This window comes from Epinephelus fuscoguttatus, linkage group LG16 (assembly GCF_011397635.1).
Source record: "Epinephelus fuscoguttatus linkage group LG16, E.fuscoguttatus.final_Chr_v1".
Taxonomy (NCBI): Eukaryota; Metazoa; Chordata; class Actinopteri; order Perciformes; family Serranidae; genus Epinephelus; species Epinephelus fuscoguttatus.
The window spans coordinates 11,370,325-11,396,160 of record NC_064767.1 but is presented as its reverse complement, the minus strand read 5'-3'; the positions used below and the strand labels follow the sequence as shown (position 1 = coordinate 11,396,160).

The 25,836-nt window shown below is 41.9% G+C and overlaps 1 protein-coding gene across 1 annotated transcript in view; it reads left to right on the top strand.

The window, feature by feature from the left end:
• The window catches only part of b3gnt2b (UDP-GlcNAc:betaGal beta-1,3-N-acetylglucosaminyltransferase 2b), a 34,445-nt gene extending 8,970 nt beyond the window's left edge, over positions 1-25,475 (top strand). The window contains exons 2-3 of the mRNA XM_049600716.1: positions 10,895-11,057; positions 20,021-25,475. Coding sequence (XP_049456673.1) covers positions 20,046-21,239 — 1,194 coding nt within the window. The 5' untranslated portion in view covers positions 10,895-11,057; positions 20,021-20,045 and the 3' untranslated portion in view covers positions 21,240-25,475. The remainder of the gene's footprint in view (positions 1-10,894; positions 11,058-20,020) is intronic.
• The last annotated feature ends 361 nt before the right edge of the window (positions 25,476-25,836 follow it).

Here is a 25,836-nt window from a genome sequence, read left to right as displayed (position 1 = left end):
AACTGTCGGGCAGAGATGACAATGAGACGGGTTGCTGAGGCAGCCCTCAGTGCTTGTGCAACAGGATATGACTGTTTGGAGTTTGGTGACATGTGAGTGGTTGACTCTACACACACACACACAAATGCACCAGGATACAATTACAAGGGAAGTAGCTTGTAAGTTTCACAAGAGAAGTACCTCTGTGAAATGCAGTTAAGTCATGTGACAAAGAAATTTCGAGTGTTTACAGTGAAATAATCAATGAAAGAAATCATGGTTAAATATATACAGAAATTAATACATCAGTTTTCTGTTATCACTGTCTCCACTCTTCCTCTCTCCTCCCCATACCCTCTTCCTGCCTCGAGTCCTAGAGGGTGTGTAACTTTTTAACAGCTGTATAATAATAATCCAGACCTGATGTTGCACAGGAGCCCATCAGACTTCCTTAATTTCTTCCCAACGGCTCTTGATTTTTAGTTCTTTCGGGTTGTTTGAGGTCAGGTTATCCAAGGCTTCATCATCTCTCTCCTTTATTGAATTACACCCTAACCTAATACACCTAGAAACATTACAATCTGATAATCGTAATTTGATTTTGATCTTAAACACAGTAGGACAAACACAATGTGATAAACTCGAGCTGCACCATATAGACAGTTCAACATCCTGTTTTGAAATGTGGTCATGTGTGCAGCTCGTTGTCATGTCAGAAGAAGGAAGTGTACCCGGTGAGTTGGGTGTGGCTGAGTCAGCACCCGCTCATTGTTGTGACATTTATACGTTATGATAGGGAAAACCGAGCTGACACTAATTGAGATGTTTCACGTTCCCTCTCCTTTGACTTTCAAACAAACTCAGTCCAACCTGTAAATTATGAATGCTTATCTGTCTCTCTGTTTGCGTAAAGCAAGCACTTCACCTGTGTACATTTATCTTGGGAGTTGTCAAAAGCATTTGCCTTCCTAACAGCATTAGCATTAGTTGCATTATCACTGTAAACAAAGCCACTGCGTCTGTGTGTTCTTTTCCCCACTGACATACACTTCCTAGACTGCCTATTTGTTTGTGTGTTTTTGTGGTCTTGTTTTTTTTTTTAATGTGTACTCAATAATTCTCTGAAACTGTCTGTCTCTGGTGATTTCTTTTCCTTCCTGTAATAACCGCTGTCATTAGCTGCATTTTGCCGTTTTCCACTGAAAGGCTGAACGACCACATCACCCACAGCTGCAGCGAGGCTTTTTGTCAGGCCACTTACATGCATATAATTCCGTGGCGGACAAAAGTAAAGGCTGAGGTGTTTTCTTTTTCAACTCCTGGTAGTTGCTTTATCATCTCCAAAAAGCACACAGTAAGGGCTCATTTATGCTCAACGTTAGATACAGAAATGGATGGAGCCGTCTGTCTGTACTCTGTGTTCATTTTGTGTACGTTTTCTGAAAGCTTACGGACGAAACAGAGCTGTACCACTGGAGAATGTGTAACAGATGAAGTGAGATATGATACTAGGAAACGACAAAGAAATCTGAATAATGTTGGAATAGAACAAATTAGTAATATAGTGAAAAGAATTCTCTATCCACGTGTTGGGATGTAAGATAATGGCAGCACAGGAAAACCCATTAAATAAAGGCGATAGACTGCTGTCTCATTGCCAGTGGACCGGAGCTCTGTACATGGCTCCGCAGAGGACACGAATGCTTTTCAGTTTTTAAAATGTCACGTTCAATGTCACACATAGGCTGGGAAACAGGTTGGTAAACAGTAGGAAGCAGCATGGTGGCTAAATAACATGTTAATGGTGCAGACTAACTTGAATTCTGTTAAGGCTGCTTGTACGGAGACGGACTTTATTTTGTGGCGGCAAGTTATTGTGTTGTGCAGGGAAAGGGGTGAAAGCATGTCCAGCCGGGTTTCATATTTCCATCACTGCTGATCAGATGAGCGGAGCTGGAGCTGATAAATACCTGACTCTACTGCAGAGTCTTTTGTTCCAGGTGAATGCTGATTACCTTTCCCATTAGGGACAAAAGCCAGGTGTTAGTGGGTTTTGTCCAGTGAAACGAGGCTTTACATGCATAAAATTGTGCTGTTGAAGAAGAGTAAAGCCAGAAGTCTTTTATTTTTTAACTCTTGGTATTGGCTTTATCATCTCAAAAAGCACACCATAAGGCTGCATGTACTTCAACATCAGGATTGAAACATTTTAGGATTAGATTGCATTTTTTTTAACCTCAGTTGAGCCATCTAACAAATTGGCTGCTTTTAGTCAAGAAGAATGGGGCAAAAAAACCCTCCTCTTATTGACCTGTAAATGTCTTAAACCAATGCCAATCAGTATTATTTTAATATCAGTGGATCAAACGAGAAGGTGCAATGTGACAAGGGTTGTTTGTTGTGACAAACTCAAGAGAATTATCTCCAGAATCTGCAGTTTCCTCAGCTCAATGGACCATTTACACATCTTTCAGCTGTTTGGATTCCTGACCTGCAACTTTACTGTTTAAGTTCATTCTCTGCTTTTATCAATCCCATCAAGCTTCTGTTTTCCTCACAAACACTTGCCCTAGTCCAGTTCATGAATTATTAAAGGGGACATGGCAACATTGTGTGTTTGGTGATGTTGTGTGAATCCATTTTGAAGTTGAATGCCTTTTTCTTATAGGCCTATCTCACTGCACGCCTTTCCCCTTGTAGCCAGTTGGCATGTACACATACTTCTCTTCACACGTACACACACACTGAACTCTCATGCCAAATTTCAGCCTCCTAAGGCACAAACTGTGGCTGCTAAAGAATGAGGAAATTTTTGTGGACAGAGCAATCTATACCCACTGTACGCTACCTGCACAGCAGCAAATGACAGACTGACAAAGTTAGCGTCTACCTGGTGAACATAATGGAGCACTTAGCAGCTGAATATCCACATATTTTTCACAGGAGCTGGTAGAGTCCAGGGCAGAGCTAGAAAAAGAGTCAATATTGGACTTATATTTGCCAGGTGGCCAGACACATGACTCCAAATGAAAGATAATGTTGCTCCATATTTGCTGTAGTTTATTCTAAGCAGCTGCACTGGGACATTCTGTTATATCCCATATCATGACCTATAGAAGCTGGTTGTACTTTATAAATGGATGGGATTGTACTGTAGGTTATTTAATACTGTCAAAAGGTGAATATTTACAGGGTTTAATGCTGCCTGATAATGCCATGAATTATAATCCTGACTAGTTGTTGTATGTAACTGCTCCTACAGTTAGTAATCTTGGAGGGTATGGTCATGACTAATGTTGCAGCCTGAGATACAGTATTTACACAATGTCTTCTTTGCTCATGAGGTCGCACTGTGAGTCACGTGTTTCAGGATTAAACGTGGCATGTTTTATGTAATGCATAAAGAGCAACAGTGTTTGTCTCACTCACTCACTCTCACACACACACACACACACACACACACACACACACCTTAAAGTCTAGATTATGTTGAGTGTGAGTGGATGAGTCACGCCATAGAGAGAGGTGACCTTTAGCTTGCAGAGTCAGAGTGACAAGTATTTGTTGATAATTAGAAATTCCATTCTATTTTAAGTGTGTGTGTGTCGGTGTGTGTGTGTGTGCTGGGATTACTGTCAGATGATGAAAGTCTCTTTGTTCCACCACCATTTATTATAACATTGTTTTCGCTTCACAGACTTGTCATTTAATCAGACAGTTGTTACTTTAACAAGACATTTTTTTTGGCTACATCATCCACCCAGGTTTGAGCCATCATAAATCTCTCAAGTCCTAAATGCTGCTGAAGTGTCACGGAGCAAAACGCACAACCTGTTTTAGGCACACTAAGGCCCAATCTCAATACACTGCTTGCCCCCACCGCTCAGCTCTAACCCCTCCATCTCCACGATCACGTCTAGGGTGTCCAGATTCTCTTGTGGCCTTTCAAACTGAGGTTTTTCAGAAGCACACTGCAAACCAAGTGTATGAAAAATCACTTGCAAGGTGGCTGCACGACAAAAGAAGCCCACAAATGTATTTTCTTTGTTATTAAGGATTAAAAAACGACAATAATCATCATGTTATCTTAGTTTAATGTCATTTCAGTGTCATTTTCAGGGTGGCTACAGGTCCTTAAAAGGTCTTAAATTGTCTTGAAATCAGATTTGATGGGTCTTAGATATTTTCTGTCACATTACTGCGAAGATTTCTCCAGCCTGACAGACCCAGTGACTGTTTGTCTTTGGACAGACCAAGGATTTGTGATAATAAATAGCATTTTATGACAGCGATGACATTTTGTTTTTTACATGAAACACATTAAACTTAAACTCACCCAGTTGTTGTTATTTTTCTTTCCTGTTTCTTTTGAACCGAGATTATAGTGTTTACTAGGAAAGAGAACTTGAAAAGGGTGGTATTTAAAGGGTCTTAAAAAGTCAATTTAAGTTGGTTATATCTGAAGACACCCTGATTTGGCTCTTATCTTATAACAAGCATTACAAAAGACCTGTTATTTCCACGTTGCATTCCCCCCTTTGATGGCATATAACACCCGAAATTTAACTTAAGTCCAGTGTCAAAGTTGCTGCACTTGTTACCGCTCCTCTAGTATCAGTGCAGACTGGCAGGGTAGGAACACAGGTTGCTAACTAGCCAACCAGTTGCCTGGTAATGAAGCAGTGTGCCTTTTTTATTTGATGACTTGTTTGATTGATTAACAGCATGAAAATTAATTTGTGAACAAATCACAATTGTCTTGACAACTGCAAAACCACCAATGATGTGTCAGGGTCTTGAACGGTTGTCCCATCTCATAGAGGAAGATTTTATCCACTACCCCTTATAACTTTGTTTTTGGGGGACAGGGGGCACAAGAGAACAGGGAAAAATACTAAATGGGATTGGGCCCAAGTCATCGCTAACCTGCCCTCTGCCATCCAACAAAGCAACTGAATATCTGCGTATCTATCATTCAGGAAAAAAGACATACTGTAGTTATTAAACAAACATGATTATATAACAACATGTTCAACCAGACTTTTGTGTTTGCATATGACTAAAAAGACTTAAACGACCAGTTTTTAAAAGCCAACAGACTCATCAGTCAAGCCCACGTGTCTGTGACTAACTCTCATAGCTCCAGTGGGACCTTTAGCCCTTTGTGAATACTGGTGTTGACTGTCGATATTTGGTGGGCAGACTCCAGCTCAGGTGGCACCTCTCTCAGTTTCAGCCCTCAGGCTATTTATGGCGCTCTCTATTCGCACCATGTCGCTATAAGACCCACAGTCCCACATGCGGTAACATCCTCTTATATTTCTCAGACCTGGGTGAAGTACAGCACAAAAACGTCTCTCTGGTAATTATAATCTACACAGGTGCAGGATGGAGTGTGTGAGCACAATAAAAATGCTTTACATGATGCAAAGAGACAGGAAATAAGTTAAAACAGAGATAGATGCCAATCATGTTTTGTCTTCTAGTTGTAACATACCTTTCAAAATCAAAGTATTGGTGAACTAGAATCATAAAACATCTTGTGTAGGCTTTCCTGATCGATGGGATATGCAATATAAGGACTGTGCTTTGTTTGTGTAACCAGAGATCCCTCTGTATATATTCGCAGGCCATTTGTAGGACACATTTAGGCTGGCGGTATTTCCAGCACATGCATTTTTAGCATGGCATGGGTGGCCGGTTATTTCTCACTGAGGACGTCACACCGAACTCCACTGTGGAATTCAAGAAGTAGAACATGAGAGAAGTGGATCAAGTAAAACATGGCTGAAAGATACACTCTCTGGTTTTGTCGTCGTGTCCTATAGGTGGGAGGGAAATGGAAATTGGAAGCTGTTGCAATTCAGAGCCAAGTCTTGACACTGCAGAGCTGGTTAGGACTTTATGTCAGGTCAAAGCACCCACAGATAAATGGTTAAACCGTAACGCTGCAAACGCTCTGCCTTCATGTTCAGCCTTTATCATTCATCCCTCCTTTTTGTGCTCCTCTCTGATTGGTCGGACATCCCTCTTTCTGCAGTGTAACCCTCTCGGCCAGTTGTGAACTTTGTCCAGTGACCTGATGTGGCCTCAGTTGGGACCACTTGTGGGCTGTGCTGTCTCTTTGTCTGCTGTCACATACACACACACACACACACACACACACACACACACACACACACACAGAACATTCAGCAACATGAGCCTATGTCGGCTTCACATGCTCTGCCCTGGTGACCTGTTTCACACTTGCTGTGCATCACTGTGTTCTCATGCGCTGACCACAGACTCCACACACTGAGGCATTAACTGCTCAGTGCAGAGAACACGCCTCTGTACTTCTAGAACCTTTTCACATACGGCATTTGGGAGTGACTGAGCCACTTCTCTAAATCTTCAACTATCAGAAAACAAGGTTGTGTTAATCAGTGCTGCTTTAGTAGTTGTGTTTTCAGCTGGGAACAGAAATGGCAGTCAACCTGAATATTAGACCTATTTCCAGCTTAGACTTGCTGTGTTTATCTGATACATTTATCCACAGCGGTTATAGAGGCCCTGTGGCAGTGAGAGGATCCAGAGATCATGTGAAATGTCAACAAAGCTCACACGCCTGTGGCATTTCTTTCTTTTTACCAGTTTATTTTTAATTCTTTGTGGCAGGTACTGAAGTACATGATGGAGAAAGACTAGAAGAGAAAGCCTAGTCATTATGAGGGAGTGTCTGAATTATATCCCAACAGATGCTGGATTTCTTTTTGTGATGTATTGGCTGTGTTTTTTTTCTTAATTTGTTCTTTATTTATTTAAGATTGTTTATTTGTTTTCAGTTGTACAAATATGTTAAATTCAGATAACAGCAAACACAAGCAACATCACAAATGAGCAAAAAGGGAAAAAAATGAATCAATAATGTACAAAGGATTAAAAATGTTGTGTAGGAAGTCAATATAAAAAGATTAGCTGATTGACTGCAGGTCTGAAAGCTACATCTAAGTAGATTTAAGTATAGGAGGGACACATAAACCTCAGTTTTCCTACCTCAGACCTCAGAGTTTCTCTAGTTTGACGTGCTGTGTGACGTGTCTTAAACATCAACATGTGACTGGGAGGTTCAGGGTTTTTCCACTTTAGGAGAACTAGCCTGCATGCTAATGACATTATAAAAGCTGCAGTCTCATAATTAGCTCATTTTTAAAAGACTAATTCACCTGCAGAATGTCTATTTGTATAGCACTTACTCTACTACTGTGTGTTACATTAAAATTTGTGAAGAAAAATTTTGTTGCATGCCTCCACAGTGAACAGAATCCAAAAAAAGGTGAACATTCTTCGTAAATCAAACAGGTATCACATTTAACAAGAGCAAAACTATATCAAAACATCTGTTTACAACCTCTCCACAACTCGTGCAGTATAATCCAAGTCTCATTTATCCGGTCATATGCTCAGCACTTCCCAAACACATGTATTTTTGCTAAAACATTAAGATTTAAAACAGTTACGCAGAGTGTTTGCCTTGAGTGTGCCTGAGCAGGCGCATGCGTATGAGCTCCACTTGAGCAAAGGTCAAACACGCATGCCTGCACAGGGACACCGCTCAGCTGTGCGTGAGACTGTTTATATGGAAGTGTTTTAAATCATTAAGGTTTGAACAAAAATACATGTGTTTGGGGAAAAATTGAGCATACGATTGGACAAATGAGACTTGGATTTCACTGTGAGAGTTTGAGGCATGCCAGATAAACAGAGTTTACTTCCAGAATTCAAGGTAACACGCAGTGAGCTGTTGTTGTACAAATGGTCATTTTGCAGTTGAAGTATTCCCTCAAGAGACTGTCGTTTAGCAGGATGCCAAATATCGTGATTTGTTCCTTTTTTAAGGAGCTGTGACCATCTTACATGCTTAGTGGGACATATTACCATTGAAAAATAAATCTGTCAGTGTCCTTCAGTGGACAAACTGGTGGCAGTACGTTTCGAAATTATCTCCGTCTTAGTTTGGCTTCTCGGTTCTGCATTTTCTCACATTTTTTTTATTTCAACTATGTTGTGAAAGAAGTGATCCACAGCTGTTGACAGAGGGTTAATACTACAGCCACTATGTCAGAATGACCCCCGTGACATTGACTTGTCATCTAAAACTGAGAAGTAGAAGCCAGGAATTAAAGGTGTAAAGTTTCTGAACAAGTCAAACACACACTTAAGTCTGAGAAGTGCTTTTCTTTTGTTGAGGACGGAGCACAAACAGAGAGTGGACTCCAGAGCACACACAGTATTTAGGTAAGAGTCAGTGAGTGCATTCAGAAACTAAAGGGACATTCCATTGTTGATTAACTCTCCTTCTCACATTTCCTTTAACATTTTTGGATAATCTTTAAGTGAACGTTTCAGACGGTGTGTACGTTAGCGCAGCCTAGTGAAAGGTGATATGAGCTCATTATCTGCTGACCCCTCATATCTAACCTGGAGAACCAGTGGTTTAATGATTAATAGAACCCAGTGCTGTGTGTGAAGGGAGCTTTCCACATCAGCCTCTTTGGCAAAAGCTAAATTAGAGTTGTTTTTAGTCACTCGCTGATTTATCTGGTGATTATTTTAGATCCTGCTTGTTTTATTAACTTCTTGTTGGTGCTATTAGTCATTTTTGTTTTGCAGTTCCTTCACAGCTGTCAGTAGCGTGGCAAAAAATAAGTTTATGCAACGTCTGAACAGGACCTTCATGACTTTACAGTTGCCTTGTTTTCCAACAGTAATGTTTGAGCTATCAGCTAAAGCACACTTCCAAATAATCGGGGCGTTGTTCAAGAAAAGCATCAGAGTAAACAGCACAGAACTGTTATGATGCCGGTCTGGTTGAATATTGATGCCCGTCAGCTCCATGATAGATGTGGAGCGCAGCAGACGTGCATGCAGCAACATGCCTACCTGAGTAAGGCTGCATTCACACTGAATCATGTGTTCCTGCGATTAGCCGCAGGGTTTGTGCAGCAGTGTGGGAGTGTCACTTAAATGGCCCATTTGTGGAAGAGTGGAGGGTGGAGACCGACTCCGACAGGGAGCGCACAAGAGGACAGAAGCAGCACGATTCTGGCTTCATGTTGGCTAAAATGTTGGGAACATTCTCATGTAAGCAAACACCTATAAACACAAAGGCAGTTGTGCAATATATGGACGTGACTTAGATGATTTTTGCTGGCCTCGATATGTCGATAACATAATTATCGTTCGTGCAAGGGCCATTACTAAGTAGTATTGGACCTTCTCCAGTCAAACAGTAAGTGTATTTGATCTTTTTTGTACCCAGATCTAGATTAAAATGACTGTTATACACTGTGAGCTGTGATGTGGTAAAGTCAAGCGCTGTATTTTTGATGGAGATGGCAGTTAAGTGTGTCTAGTGTGGGTATACCACACGCCTGTGGCAACTGAATACTTTCCATTGAAGAACTCTGTTGGTATCAGGATCATTTTAAGGGTACTGGCATTGTAATGTTTTAACCTGTACCCAGCCCTTGAGCGTGCACACAAAAACAAAGCAAGTGCTCTCCTTTGTCGGACAGTGCACACAAGCTCTTTATACTTTGGTTTTCATTTTACTCAGTATAATATTTAACAATTGAGAGAGACTTTGTTACGTGTTCCTGTGGATTGCAGGCGTCTCCTGGTCTGATCGCCGGTTACATTTTTGGCCACTGCAGCGTGACTTTGGGTTTCTACAGAAGTCGATTCTGTTTCAACATTTTGCCACAGGTCGCTGTTTGTGTTTTTTGTTGTTTCGTCCCCTGTAGCTTCACAGCCGCAGCCTTGACGCACTACTCACATTCAAAAGAATGGAGGGACTGGCATTTTGCCGCAACACCTGATTTGGTGTGAATGCAGCTTAAGAGAAGCTCCAACATCAGGAGCTCTAAGCCTGAGGGGTTAAAGCAACACAAATGTCTTTAAACTAATGAGAATCCCTGCAAAACAACTATTAATGCCACCTCTGGTGTCTGTGGTGGGAAGAACATCTGAGATTCTTTCTGCATCTTTAAATAAAAGCAGCAGCCCCTCATGGTGTGAATGTCTGCAGCGTAGGGTCAGCGTCTGTTTCCTCTCCTGAATGTTGCTCTTGTGCAGACCATGAGGTCATATTGTCTTTATTCCACCTGTGTCTGTTAGCTGTCAGTCAGGACATTTACATGCTCCAGTTGAGTTTCTGCTGTAATCGAATTCCTTTGATAACATGTAAATGAGAAATCCGGTTTCTATAGTTGGGATGGAGCAGTGGAGAAACCTGTTGGAGTGATAAATGCCCATTTTAAATCTTCACAGTCCGAGGGGACGTCTTCAGATGTCTCTCTTGTCTGACTAACTGTCCAGAATCCCAAAGATATTCAGTTTACTGTCATGTATGACAAAAGAAAAGCATTAAGTCCTCACATTGAGACACATTTGAGAAGCTGAAACCGAGAGAGGTTTTAGATTTTTGCTTGAAAAATGAAAATTCAGTTCACTTCTCAAAGTAATTTCAGATTAATTTCCTGTCAACTGACCAATCATTGCAGCTCTACTGTGTATGGACTTTACACGTGCAGTGCCGCACAGCTACTTATGTGGTAGCGCGCTGAGATCAGGGTTGAGCCTCACTGCTTGATCGTAGCGGGTAACGGTGATCGATGACAATGAAATCGTGATCTAGACAAATAGATGATAAATTGTTCCCGCTCTCCTTACTTCCTGCTCGTTATTTTTGATCAGCTCACTTTCTTCAGCTCATTTTCTCTCACGCCTCTCTACATATTTGCATTATAAAATGTTTTGATAACAGACTGGTTTTTTGACTTCTTCTTATTGTGGATATTTATCTTGCCACGTTCCTCGAGCCACACTCCTGTCAGCTTGTTGACACACAGGTCGTTTTATCTGTTTTCAGGTTGGACCTTTCAAAGCTTCCCTCCCTCTCGCGTTCCTCCCTGCCTGATCCTGTTTGCCTCATTGGCTGCTGTTCCCCAGAGGGCGGGGCTAAGTATGGGGTAAGAGAGCCGAGAGACGACACCAAGACGACACAAGCTGAGGAAGCCCTCTAACCTGCACAGGTGAGACGTGCACACACACCTTCAGAAACACATGCAGCATATGGTTATGTGACTTATGAGAGGGAGTTTAAGGGGATATAACAGCAGAAATGGAATATGATAGAGTAAGTCTGTTTTCTTTGGTTTGTAACTACGTGAAAATAAGGATCGTTGTGTTTTGATTACCTTAGAAGGAGCTGTGTATATCTAGGGAGCAGGTACTTCTACACAGAGAGCGCCACGTTGCACTGCGACATTTCTACCATATCACAGATTGTACAAACCAAGCAGTGGCTCCAAGTAGGGCCATTCATGTTTTGGCGCCGGCCACTGTACTTAGCAGCCCCTCCAAGACAAGTGCGTCTCAAAAACACAGATTTCTGTAGTGTAAAACTGCTTTATTCTGTGTTTTTATCTGTTGAAATCACCAGGTCTGTTTGTTTTAGAGAGGAACAGACCTCTGCAGATAATTCAGCTCCTATCAAAACCTCCTAAATGATGAACACTGAGGGAACTCTAACCAGGAGAAGTTTCAGCTGGTTGTAGTCTGCTATCCTCATGGCTAGAAGTCACTGAATCCCCTAGATCTAACACACCGTTCCTTTAAAAACACCTTCAAGTCTGCATATTTTTTTGATATTTGTAATGTGCACTTAAAAGTGCTACTACTTATCAGTAAGTCTTGACAAGATTCAATTTGTGTGATCAAATTCAGAACAGTGTGTTCAAGACATCTTGTACTAACCATGGATGTACTAGGGCATTGCATACGCTGCTCAGTGGGTGGAGCCAGTGGGAGAAACACTACTGTGCAGAATCAGTGGGCTGATACCAAAGAGTTAAACTGGGAAGCTGGAAACTTTTTTGGTTCTCATTCAGTTCTCATTCAACTGAAGGCACCATCTGAGGGTCTGGTATCCAGATCTAATCATAAATCCATGGTACACACTAACGACTGACTCCATAATGAGGTATATGTTTGTGGAAACAGAACCCTGAAACTCATTTAGATCTGCTTTAACTCTCTCTCTCTCACACACACACACACACACACACACAAAGCCCTTTTAACCTTACACAGCCATTGTCTTCTGCTGTCTCACACCCATCCCCCACACAGGTGAGACTCCTCACCTCACTGAACCTTTTATCAGGTGGAAACCACGATGGTCAAACACAACCTGGCATTGTCCAGTAAATTACTGCCAGATATAATCAGAGTGCCACAGACCTGCTGTCTGTGCTGATCAATGAGTCCACATAGAAGTCCATCTGGCTCGCTGTTGTTGCCAGGATCTGACCTGTGCATCCATGCATTGTAAAAAATGTTTGATTTTTAGGTATTATACAACATGTTTACCTCAAAATATCCTCCCCACATTCATTTAAAATCTTTTGGTAGCAAGACATTCACAGTTGAAATTGGTTGTTTGCTGCTCTCTGAGTATATGCTGATATTTTTACGGGGTATAATACGCTGCAAAAGTTTTAGTGCTGACTCCCGGCGCAAACAGAGAACCAAAACACTGAAAAGATTAACTTTAAATTACCACAGAAACCTGAATGCTAATGCCTTTTAGTCAACTATCAACTGGTGCTGCAGAGTCCTGGATTACAAGGTAACCACATGCTAAACAAATAGACTGACTTTACCCAATAGATAAACATTTAGTGGCACATTAACCTGTTTATAAAATCCCCAACGTAAAACATAGTAATTTCAAACCATCTTCACCATGAAACTTTTCCTCAAATTGACTCCTGTTGAACATTTCATAGGCGGAGATATCCTGCATTTAAGTATCACACGACCCTGCATGAAGAGGCCGCTACATTTATAACTGAATTAAATTTGACTTAAACTAATTCACCTTTGATACAGGATGTTCTATCTTGATGTAATTATTTACACAGAGTTTTCCATAAGCACTGGCTTTCAGTTGGATTACTGGACACAATAACTTTAGTCATGTTGTCGTCATTTTTTAGATTTTGGTCTTTTTAAATATGTCTTTTAGGCAAAAAAGGGAGTTCTCACACTGTTGTGTTACTTGCAAAAAACTTTAATGGACAAACAACATTTCAGTCATCCTACACACCTGTCTGCAAGTGATCAAAGGTGTGCATGAGCCTCTATATTTTAGTTTTGTGAAATATATCTTTTAACCAGAGGAAAAATATCAGTCATCGGACATCTAGTTCTTAAAGGCTCTAGGATTGTTGCTTAATCTACAGATTGTACCCCCTTGTTCTTGTACGCCTGCCGCCACCATAGACCACCATAGAGTATAGAAGCAGATCAAGACAGCCCTTCACTATCTCTCAAACAGTAAAACTAAGTAGCACTGATCAAATATTAACCAAGATTCTGTCACTGTGTTGCCTGTCTCTCACCTCAAATGTTTTCGTAAACATTTTTTAGCTTACTGGTTAACTGCAATTTGAGGTTATTTGTTACCGGCCACCACAATTTTGTTTATTTTTGGATGAGCAACAGGCTTTACATCACCTCTTGAGCAAACAGCCCTTTTTCTGTTTTCTCTGGTCATGTAGTCTACTGCTTAGACAGCCCAGTTTTATGAAAAGACCATCTTTCTAGCAGTGAGATGCTTCTTTAAGAAACAAGCTGATTTAAATTGCGTGGCAGCTCCCCCCGATTCCTCCAGACATCCTGTGTCAACCAAAGAGTGACTGAGAGACTCTGATTCTTACCTTTTTAAATTGCTTTTTTCAGTGTTTTACCTTTTCTGTTATTGTTCTTTTGAAGAGGAGGACACCTCTGCGGAAAATTCAGCTCGTGGTAAAAACCTCCTGAGCAATGAACACTTCCCTTTTTACTTTAAAATGTGGGTTTAACAAACAACCGAATCTGCCACACGTTGTCACGTCATCTTTCTTATCATCATTTTAGTTTTCGCTTTTCTCATTGATTTTATCTGTTTTCTTTCTGTGAACATGTCTCATACTGTGTAGTGAGATGAGACTCCTGCACCTAAAACTTCGATTTGTAATCGTCAACATAGCCTCCGTAATTCTCAACTGGGACAGAGGCGGAAATGAAGCAGGGAGAAAACAGTGTGGGACTAATATTACAACACTACATCTGTGTTTGGTGAAATACGGTGGGTCATTTGGGTTGGAATTCTAACTTGACAAATTATGGACATGGCACGTTTGCATGGGATTAAGATTCTGGACATCCTCCGCAATTATTACACAAGGCTGGAGGTCCCCATGTAAGATTAGTGTCATGGGAACAGGGCTTCAGACTACAAATGGCAACCACAGCACTGACGGTAAACTCACTCAACAGTTGAGTCAGCTAATGGTTGCTCTGCTTTATGTCAGTGGTATATCATTTTCCTAAATCTGACCTCCTTTCTCACACATCATCATCACCACACATTTTCATACAGTTAAAACGTCAGTGATCCAGAGCTAAAGATGTTCCCCGGAGCAGATGCACGACTCCTCCATTATGTCATTTATGAGCGCTGTGGACCTCTATTAAGTACAAACATGCTGTGCTTTGTTCGGCTGCTTTATGTCTTTTCTTGGGAAACTGTGTGTGCGTGCTCTGCATCTGAATCTATTCCTATCAAGAACATCTTCATGCAGCATTTTGGTTTTTGCAGAATGTGCACTTAGACAACCACAGGTGTGAACCACAGCAGCACCAAAACAGAAACGAGTTGGCATTTGAGTGTTGGAGGGAAAACACTTTTTAATGTGATGAGAGCTCATTCAGTCATAAATCTGCTCCAGCACTGGCATGTGACAGAAATAGTGAACAGTGTCTTCAAGGGACAGTTTTTACAGTATTACCGTAAACGTACTGCAACCGTACATGAGATCACTGATGCTAAAACACCCTTGTAACAGCATTAAGGCTGAAACAAATGGCTTTTAACCAGCTACAGATGTCCCATCAGCCTGATGCAGGTAGGTGTGTGTTTAGTCCTATGCTGCTGACGCTTAATTAGATGTCCGGAAGCTGTGGTCTTGTCAACATGTTGTTCCTTCTTTAGAACCCCCCCTTCCCCCTCCCACTCATTTCCCAGAAGTCTCCTTGTTTGTATGGGGATGCAGAGGACAGGAAAGCGTAATCATCCATGAGAAAAAGAGAGGGAAAGGAGGGGGGTCCGAAGAGAGAAGACTATGCCCGTGCTTGTCTTTGTTTGTAATATAACACTTATATACCTTCAGGATTATGTATCATTATCCTGTGGGATGTGACCGGCATTTCTCTCTGTTTTCATGCACATATGAGAGAAATTCGAGAGAAAGGAGGAGGGCAGGAGGAGGCAGGTAGAGGAGGTGAGGAAAGAAAAGGGGGGGTAAACAGGGATAGGGCGTAGGAGAGAGCAAACAGGGGCGCAGCAGTGCCAAGTTGTTGCTAGGAGGCCGAGGGAGCAACACGATACAGAGGCAGGAAGGATACTGTGGTGTAGAGGAAGATAAACCCTCTGGAACATGAGTCAGTTATACATTTCAACTGTTTTAAATTAGTGAAATTCATATTTATAACAAGTATCATATAGCTGTCATATTTAGCTCTGTCATGCCATATTCCACTCCTCTGTCTTTGCATCATGATACTTATTGAAGTGCAGGATTTTCAGCGTTGGACAGTCAGCGAATCAGCTGGTCCACTGATTAATCAATTGGTTGATGGAAAGATAATGAATTACCAACTATTCTGATAATGGATTTATAATTTAAGTCATTTTTCAAGCCAGAATGACAAGTACTTGCTTGTTCCAGCTTCTCAAATATCAAGATTTGCAGCTTGTTTTTATCAGATATGATGATAAAACAACTTTTTTGGTTTTAATTTGTTGTAATTTTTATACTCTAAACATTAAATCAAGTAGATAATCAACAGGTGAAACCAATCATCAGTTGCAGCCCTACACCAGACTGAAATATTTAAGGTATGGGTTGGATTGCTATGAAATATTTTATGCACATCCAAGGTCTCGAGAGGATTCAGTGTGTCATGCTAATGCTCTTTTCCTCTTTCCTGGATGAGCAAATGTGTCAGAAATCTACTTGCCCCTATACAGATTGTTTTATTTATTAATTGTAATAACAAAGACTAGGGTTAATTGTCATGTTTAATCTTTTTTTTAAAGATTATTTTTTTGCCTTTATTAGACAGGACAGTAAGTGTGAAGGGGGGGAGAGAGGGGAATGACATGCAGTATATAGCAAGGACATGGCCTTCGAATATGGGACACCTGCTCTACCCACTAAGTCACTGGGTGCCCATCATGTTTAATCTTTGAGCAGATGAATCAGAACCTGACCTGCCTCAGTGTTCATGTTTCATATAAGCACCAGCAAAGCCCCGAGAGAAGAGTTGTCGGCGCCCCTCATAGCTGCCATGCAATCGAGATGCCTTTGGCTCTTGTCATGGCATCTTAGCAACGTTTTTGAGAACTTGACGAACCTTTGAAAAACGACCCAGTGTATCCACTTTGCTCACAACCTGTCCAGGATAATTAGAATCTCCCTTGCGCTTCAGCTCATAAACTTTATCTTTTGTCTGTTGCCATTTTCTCGTTCTAGTCAGTACCGAACACGTGCAACTCTCAACTGAGATGAGATGGAAGTAAAACAGCTCACTTCTTAGCTACTTCTGTCATTAGCTGATGAAAAAACAAAATGTGTAAGTATTTCTATGTGAAGTGAGTTGCTAGATTTACCAGCCTGATGTGGCATTTTACTTGCTTGGGCAATCAGGCAATTGGCTAACACATTCACTACCCCTTCACAAAGAACTGTAAATACATTGTTTCCTTGCAGAGCTGCTACCATGGATTTTTCTTTTTGTGACAGGCATTTAACTGGAAGGGTCAAGAAGTTTTAAAAACAAAGGTCCCAAACGTCCGTAATATGTCCCAGATGCTGAGACATTTGACTTTCAGAGCTCACCCTCGGGGCCTGGCGGCTCAAAAGCTGCACGCTTACTGCCGTTTATTATGTTTTATCATCGTCCAGTCGTGAGTTTTGTTTTATTGTTTTCAGTACAGGATACCTGTCGCTTGAAGTTTATGGCTTTGAAACAAAATTGGAGAGATAAAGTGGAGCGTTCTGGTAGCCCTGGGTGGCGCCGATCATGTAGTCGCCAGTTTGGCTGGGAATCTTCGTTGAATGTCATCCCTTCTCTTTGCTCCCTCGTTTCCCGTCACCACTTTATTCCCAGCTATCTAAATAAAGAAGAGGAAGCCAATAAATACAAGTAAATTTAATTGTCATGGATAATATTGGTCACTGTGTGTTTTCTCAGTACCACAAGAATTTCATAGAGTTTATAAATAACTTAATGAAAACTCTGCTGTGGCTCAAGCAGATGTAAAAGCTGCCTCGCTTGCGAATAGGAGGAAGACACAGGAAGAGGGCAGAATGCAGACATTTTCAGTAAGAAGAGAAAAGAAGTGAGACACAGCAAAGAGGATGTTATCAAGGATGTGTGAGCATGCCAAAGCAGGAGCCTGAGGCAAACCTCCTGAAAGGCTGTATTGTATGTTCGAACCCAGCACACACACGCTGTCCTCATTTCTTAATTCAGTTGACGCCGGCCAAAAAGGGGCAAAATCAAGGTGACGATACACTTTGAAATATTTAGCTTTGAAGAAACTTTCCTCTGCCATTGCATTGCTTAAATTAGGTAGACGGCATGTCACAGTAAACAAAATACACGAAGCAGTGTGCTGCAGTCGGACAGCAGAAGACAAACCAGCACATTCTGTTATATAACCTCAGGTGAACCTCAGGGGAACCTTTTCTAATGGTGCATAATTGGTTTATTGTATTTAGTTTGGGCAGAAGCCAGAACTCACAGTTAGTGCATTATGATTGTGATAACTACCTGTCCTGTCAGTGCACACACGCGTGAGCATGAACACACCCTACTGGATAACCTGACAGCTGTTAGCTGTTAATTTGCAGAGTTTGCAGAATGATTTTCTGTCCAGATCTTGCACGGCGGGTGAAAACAATCTAATTTAGTGGGATTGCAGTGCTGTGATAGAGACAGACACTAGCTCTTGTTAGCAGGAGTGCAAATGTGATTCTGATCTTTTAGATGAAATGTTTGTGCATCTTCATGTGACTTTGTGTCGCAGTGGTCTTGTGGTTGAAATATCTTCTCATCCGTTCCTTCTTAACATAGACAGCCATGTTAAAACTGCATGCTTCAATTGTGCCGCCCCTCACTGACCATAACAACAGTGATGACTTTGTTGTTTTCCTTGAAATGGAAGGCATATGATCATCACCGTGAAAAATCAATTAATTTTTCCATCAGTGATTCCTGTCAGGACTGACCACGCTTTTAAGAGGTTGAGTTGCATTAAAGATCTATTACAAGCATGTTGTCAACAGCAGCTCATTTGATTTTAGTCCGTCGCGCTTACTGGCAGAGTCGCTGAAAGTCCCAAGGAGTCATTTGCAGTTGTGTTTGTTTGTAAACCCGTTTGGTTAAAAATATCTGAGAGATCACAGTGAACATTTGTTAATGCTGCAGTCAGGTGCACATGCAGAAGCCACACTGTAATCATTGTCTAACAAAGATGGTTATTCATTCTCACTTTCTGAAATGTAAATTTCCAGAGGGACCGATTGCTTAACTGTAGGGTGGCTCTACAGAAAGTGTTGTGTCTCTCCTAAGCTCTACTTAGCATGAATCTCTGAGCAGCATTTTCTAAAGGACACATTCAGCTACTGGTCAGCAGCTGCTTTCCCTAAAGTTGGACTGTTAAGCTGTAAATCTGTTCTTTCACTGAACCCTTAAACCATGTTTGGTTCTTTACTAATGTTGTTAAGTTGTATAGTTTGTAGTGTTTTATTGATGTTTTTGACAGACATAAGCACCACAGTATTATGATGCACAGTGTCCAGTTGTTCTGGGGGTCTTTAAAGGGAGAGGTCACCCCAAAATCAGTGCTGTTTATTAGTCTAGATTGTTTTTGTGTGAGCCTCAGAGTGTTGGAGATGTCGGCCATAGAGATGTCTGCCTTCTCTGGAAAAATGTATATATTCAAATGTATATTTTTGGCACTTTGAGCACCACAAGCCGAGTGCCATCTAGTTCCATTATACTGGAGAGAAGGCACACATCTCTATGGCCAATATTTCATTGATAAATAGCACTACGAGTAAGGAGAAAAATAGTTTTTTTGATAATGAAGTGAACTGTCCCTTTAAGGAGGGAAACACGACAAGTACACAGGTAAAGGCCTCTGCACACTGAGTTTCCATCTGAAATTGTCGCACATCTAAAAATGAATGTGACCTCACTTTGTATCAGTCACGTTTGCACGCTGAGTCTGAAACTTTGGTCTGTCGTGAAGATTATTGGAACACATCTGTGTTTTTCGTATCTGTCAGAAGCCTTTAGAGACGCTTGACTAAGACTCGGTAAAGAAAATGACAGAGGAACGGGGCACACAGAATCATTTCATAACTCAGATAGCTCGCATTCAACAGGTCAGATAGTAATATTCAGCTGGATGGGGATGGAGAGTGGTGACAGCCAGATGGGTAACTCCAGTGGAGAGAGGCAAAGGAGGAAATGTGTCTTTTAATTTCGTCACGTACTGCGAATCTTTGCACTGAATAGAACAATAAAATGCATCGGAATCAGTGTGCAAGGTTTCTGTGTGGGTTTTTTCAGATGACTAATTAAAAAATCACTCAGTGTGCAAAGGCCTTAACATGACTAAAATCCATAGCAACAATGACTAAATGACTAAACTTTGGTCCATTGTACATGAAGACATCAGGAATTATCCCTATCCACACAGACATTGAATACATTATAAAACTTTGTGTCCAGTAAAGAGTCCATGTTGTCCATGAGAGACTAAATACAAGTCCACGTTATGGTTCCACTAAAATATGGTATTTAAACGCAACTTGTGAAGAATGAATTTTCTATCCTTAAGATTTTCTTTCTTTCTGTATGTGTCTTGGCTCAGGTGGTGACGGGTGCAGGACGCTGTCATGGCGCTGCCGCGGAGGAAGCTAAAGCTTGTGGTGCCATTGATGATGGTCAACCTCTTCATCTTCATCATCATCTCCCGACACAGCAGCCAAGACAAAAGCAGCAGTCAAAAAGTCCGCATCCCTTCCAAACCCTTCTGGACCAAACTGGTTCCCAGCCCTGCTTACTGGAACCGCCAGCAGCAGATTCTGGACCTTCACAACAATCCCGTCCTGATGGCGAACTACAGCGCCACAGACATTCCTGATTGGCTTAACGACACCAGTTTGAACTCTGACCCCTGCCAGCCCAACTTTAGGGTTACTACTCAGGTGAAAGACTACAACTCCCTACCGGGCCGCTTCAAGGACTTCCTGGTTTACATGCGCTGCCGCTCCTACCCGATCATGGTGGACCAGCCTGACATCTGTAAGAAGCCGCCTTTCCTGCTCCTGGCTGTCAAGTCCCTGGCACCGCACTTCGACCGCCGCCAGGCCATCCGCCAGTCCTGGGGACGGGCGGGTGTTATGGCCAATCAGACGGTGGTTACCATCTTCCTTCTCGGCAACGCCACAGCAGGGGACCACCACCCAGATCTGTCTGAGATGCTTCACTATGAGAGCACCCACCATAAAGACATCATCCAGTGGGGTTACAGGGATTCGTTCTTCAATTTGACCGTCAAAGAAGTTCTGTTCCTGGAGTGGATCCAGACCCGTTGCTCCAGTGCTCGCTTCATCTTCAAAGGCGATGACGACGTCTTTGTCAACACCTACCGCATCCTGGACTTCCTCAAGGGCCTCTCGGAGCCCAAAGCCAGGGATTTGTTTGTGGGTGATGTGATCACCAACGCGGGGCCACACCGAGACAAGAAGGTCAAATACTTCATCCCGGAGAGCATGTACGTTGGGACGTACCCTGCATATGCAGGAGGAGGTGGATACCTTTACTCTGGGGACATTGCTGCTCGTCTGCACAATGCGTCCCAGCATGTAGCGCTCTACCCCATCGATGACGTCTACACGGGGATGTGTCTTAGGAAGTTAGGGCTGGCCCCCGAGAAGCACAAAGGCTTCAGGACCTTTAACATAGAGGAGAAGTACAGGTCGAACCCCTGCGCCTACAAGAGCTTAATGCTCGTTCACCCGAGGACCCCGCAGGAGATGATCCAGATCTGGGCCTGGCTCAGTACTCCTAACCTCACCTGTCAGTGACGCCTCCGCAGCAGGCGGTTTGAGACTGAAACGACCCTGGAGATAAGACATTGTGCATTCTTTTTCCCTAAGGGTCAAAGTGACAAATATTTTATTTTTAACAGGGTCATGACTTGAGAGTTGGCAGCTTTAAGTTAAGATATTATTATATTGGTCACTTGGAGCAAGTTGATGCGTTGTTCCTCTAAAAATGAGGAGGGATGCGTTGTCAACATGGCCACCATAGTATTTTGACTTGACGTCAAACTTCCGTAGACGAGCTAACCCTGCTTTACTGTCAAACGAGCTTCACCCAAAGTGGCCGTGTCTTTCTCTGCGTGCACATATTTATATCACAACTATTTATATATGGCCTTTATAATGCTTTAACACTGTGTGTCAGCTCCCTGATGGAGCGTCTCAATGCTGTATTATATAAACTAAGAAACTGGGATGCGTTCACCTGGGACTCTCTGTGGTGTTTGGTCAAGGGAAAGACACTGGGTCTGGTTATCGACAGTGATGGAAAAAACGTTATGTTTTTAGTACTCTAAAGCGTCTCAACATTTCAAACATAGACAAAGGAGTGAAGCTGTTAGGGCCCGTACACATGCCTTGTTTTTTGTGGCCTTAAATCCATTATTGTCAACGTATATGCGCAGAAGGCGCAGCAAGAACACCAGTGTTCCCAAGCCTATTTTTCAGGGCAAGTCAGCTGTGCCCTGAGATAAACAAAGTTAAACTGAATGCAGCAATGTGCACACTGCATGTCGTGACGAGGAACCACCAATCACAGCCTGCAGATATCTTTCCTTTCTTCCATAAATATCAGTCTGTGTTAAATATGGAGGAGAAGTTTTTGTGCAAGGCTACCCTGAGCTTTACATCTGCCCCATGTCAATATTTAAGGCCTAATACACACTTACGAAATGTTTGCTAGAAGATCAGCTCCAAACTCAAGCTCAAACAGGATTTCCAACACATTCTCACCTCCAACCCGTCAAATACCGACGCTCAGTCAGTGGCTCTACATGTCAAACCATGATGCTCTGGTAAGCCTCCACCATCAGTCTTGGACGCTCAGGGACAGCATGTCGATTTAAGCTTTGTGTGTTTTCAAAATAAACTTAGGTTTTCACAGGAAATGAACAGTTTCAGCTCTTAAATGCACAAATCTCTTTTTAAAAACTTAATTTTTAGGTTTACTTCCTTTGGTTCAGGCAACAAAAGACAGGGGTTGGTTTAGAAAACACCGTCATAGTTTGACTTGCAGTCTTTCCCCCTTTTTATACTACAGCAGTCAAAAAATGCCACCAACTGGTGTGTTTCACACTGCTGCATAAGGGTGCTTCGACGTTTCGGTGTGTGACGCCGAAGGCCACTGATAAAGCGTCGGTATTTTACCTTTGGGAGTGAGACCAGGCTGAGATGTCTACATGGTGCTGGTTATGGATGCTTATCAACGTCAGGCACAACCTGCCTCTGCGCCCTAAGAGTTGGCACAGGAGTAGCACCCCGGGAACCCGATCTCGTGTTTTCCAGGCGGTAAAAGACAAGGCATGTGTCCCGGCCCAGAGACTTCACTTCCTAGTAACAGCCAGTGGTTCCCATGCAGCAGTTGTAGCTTTAAAAGAGCTTCCTGGTGAACACTTCCCAGTAACTGTTGCTGGAGGCTTAGTTTGTGCTGCTATTCCCATCCACACTCCCTAAAGTATTTACTTGTGACTCGCTCCAACTCAACCTTAACCAGTTTCTCCTCATAAAGAACGTTTTCTGTTCTAAATTCAGCATTCAGTTTCTTTAAAATCCAGACTCTTCGTTTTATTAATGATCATTTCTCTGTTTCCATCATTTGTGCTGTGTCTTTTTTTTTCTTTCTAAACTGGAGTGGGTGAATCATGTTACAACAACACTTCCACAGAGCTTCGATACGGGGACGTTCGTTGGAGTGAATCCACACTTTGCTTTCAGGAAACAGGAATGTGAGTGGAGCTCTGTGCAGTTCAGCAGGTCTGGGCTTGGTTTTGACATGGGTGGAGAAATCAAAATGCTGTCTAATTCCGCTTCAGGTTCTCACTTTACACAAAAAGACAAACTGCTCACATGAAGCCTAAGTGCATTTTCAGAGATATAGTTACTTTGAGCTGCCAGCGTAGAGCCTCTCGCTTTAACTTGCCTCCTTAGTGTCTGCTGCTGCTGTGCTGAGTGCTGTTAGATGTTGCTTTACTGTGGCATCAGTGAGTTAGATGCTTTAAAACACAGGTGGGGCTTCACGTCTGAGCTACCTAAGCTTTTATTACTTGATAAATTGTCCCGCAATGTTCACTGATCATTTTACATATCCATTAATGGTGGAAATTACTTCCTGTTGTCTTTATTTTACCTTCGTTCTGGGACTCGTTTTGTTGGTGAAGGCTCAAAATCGCAGGTAACTCATTTTGAATCGTCATTTTATTTGAAGTTACTGCTTCGCTCACTACTGTATGGCTTTACTCTTTTACCCGCTATATGAGAGAAGTGCTGCACATATTTACTTTGCTTCTATTTTACGAATGTTTGCTGTATGTGAGTCACAGTCAGACACACGGTGAGAGTTTCAGGTGGACCTTTACATGTCTCAGATGCTCTTGAGTTCTCTCACAGACCCCGTTAGAAAAGGTCACAGAAGTGTGTTGGATGAATGTATTTTCACCCGTGTTTAGGGTCGGTCCACTTTAATTTATTTTAGCTCAACAAATGGATTTTCTTCAGTATTCATGCTCTGAATGTCAGCGGACCTGACAGGAAGTGTTAGTCTCATCTTGAACCTGGTCCTTAACACTTCGATCTGAGAGTTCCTACGCCTCTGTTAGAGCGCCTCCTGCTGGTCAGGATGGGAATCTTCAGCTTGAACACACAACAATCACTCCAAGACCCAAAACTGTGGTCCAAGACCTAATCTAGTTGTTCTCTTTTAACCACCTGTTCATGATCTCAGTTGTCAGACGGTCCAAATTGTCACTTACAGCAAATTATTTCTCCGTTTTACTGTTTGTGTCACTGTAATGTGACTTGTTTTGGTGACTTTTAGCCTTCATTGGTGTCAGATAGTCGGGGTTTTCCACATAAGAAAAACAAATCAAGATAAGACAATCACTGTAAGATTTTAAGAGGTTGAATTTGTATTTTTTTTCTCTTGGATGACCGACTTACTGGACACTATTTTATCTACCCTCATGTGCTCAAAGCCATCTAACGGATTAAACAAACACTAAAACAGGAGTCAAGAACTGAGTGGAGGTTATTTCTACCCTTGAAATATTTAAGCGAAGCATCACCTACTCACATACCAATAATAATAGGTTACATTCTGTTCTTGTTGCACGCAGTTTGTGGCTACTTGAAATGTTTACATGCTTTAAAAAGTCATCATCACTCGTTTTTAGAGTTGTTATTTTTCTGTTTGATGATTGGCTGTAGAGGTATTGTCTAGTTGTCCACACTGATGAGCAACTCTGTGTTTTACTGTTTCTGTCCTCTCATCTTGTACGTCGAAATATAAGACCTTCATCTGTCGTTGAGCTTTATTTTGTAATTTTGCGTCACAGTTTTCTGTTTCCTGTTTCTTTGACACGCACAACTTCGCCGTGTGTTTGGACAGTCAGTGTTTCTCTGGTCGCAGTATCCAGGATGTGTCATTTTCTGAGCTTCTGTAGATGTTGGTGTTGTTTTTTTAAGGCAGATCAGTAAGTTAGTGGGTGTATACAAAGGTTACATTACCATCAATATGCAGTGAAATGCAACTGTGGCTCCCGTTAGATAATTGTGATGCACAGGGGAATGTGACAGGGAACAATATTTCCGGCCACGGGCAAAATATCCAGTAGAATCTAACAAGAGCGTGATGAATGCGTGAGTGTTTGGGCATTTAATCAATCAGGATCTGGATCAAATATTCGTCTTGTGTTCCCCAGAGAGAAAACGTCTGATAAATCTTTGCTCTCACAAGCCATTAACTCATATTTACGAGTACCTGTACTGTCAGAAACCTGTCATTACTGTGTTAAACAACACCTGCACTAGTCAGAGATGATTACCAAATCTGTGCCTGATGTTTGTAAGTACTGTACGTGTAAGATTATCTTTCAACCACGTGATTGCTTTTTTTTTAATATCTTGAACTTGACTTGATTATTTCAATAAAGTTATATTTTGCTGTTTTTGTATATACTGTTCTATGCATTTTTATTGTAATACAAATAAATTATGTGAAGTAAACGTTCAGTTTGTTTCCTCATTTTCTGGTTTTTATTATACATGTTAAAAAAAACAGTCACATAATAAGTTACAATTTCTTCAAACTGTCCGTACCCTTCTGATGTATTTTTAGTATAAGCTTTACATTGGAGAAGGGTTTTTTTCAGCTAAACCTCATTTTTAAACTAAGTTTAAACTTTGGGCGGCATGGTAATGCAGTGGTTAGCATTGTCGCCCACAGCCCAAGTGTTTCCCCGGGGTGGGGGAGCCCCTCTGTGCAGAGGTTGCATGTTCTCCCTGTACCAGCGTGGGTTTCCTCCAGGTACTCCAGCTTCCTCCCACATTCCAAAGACATGCAGGTTAACTGGTGACTCTACATTGC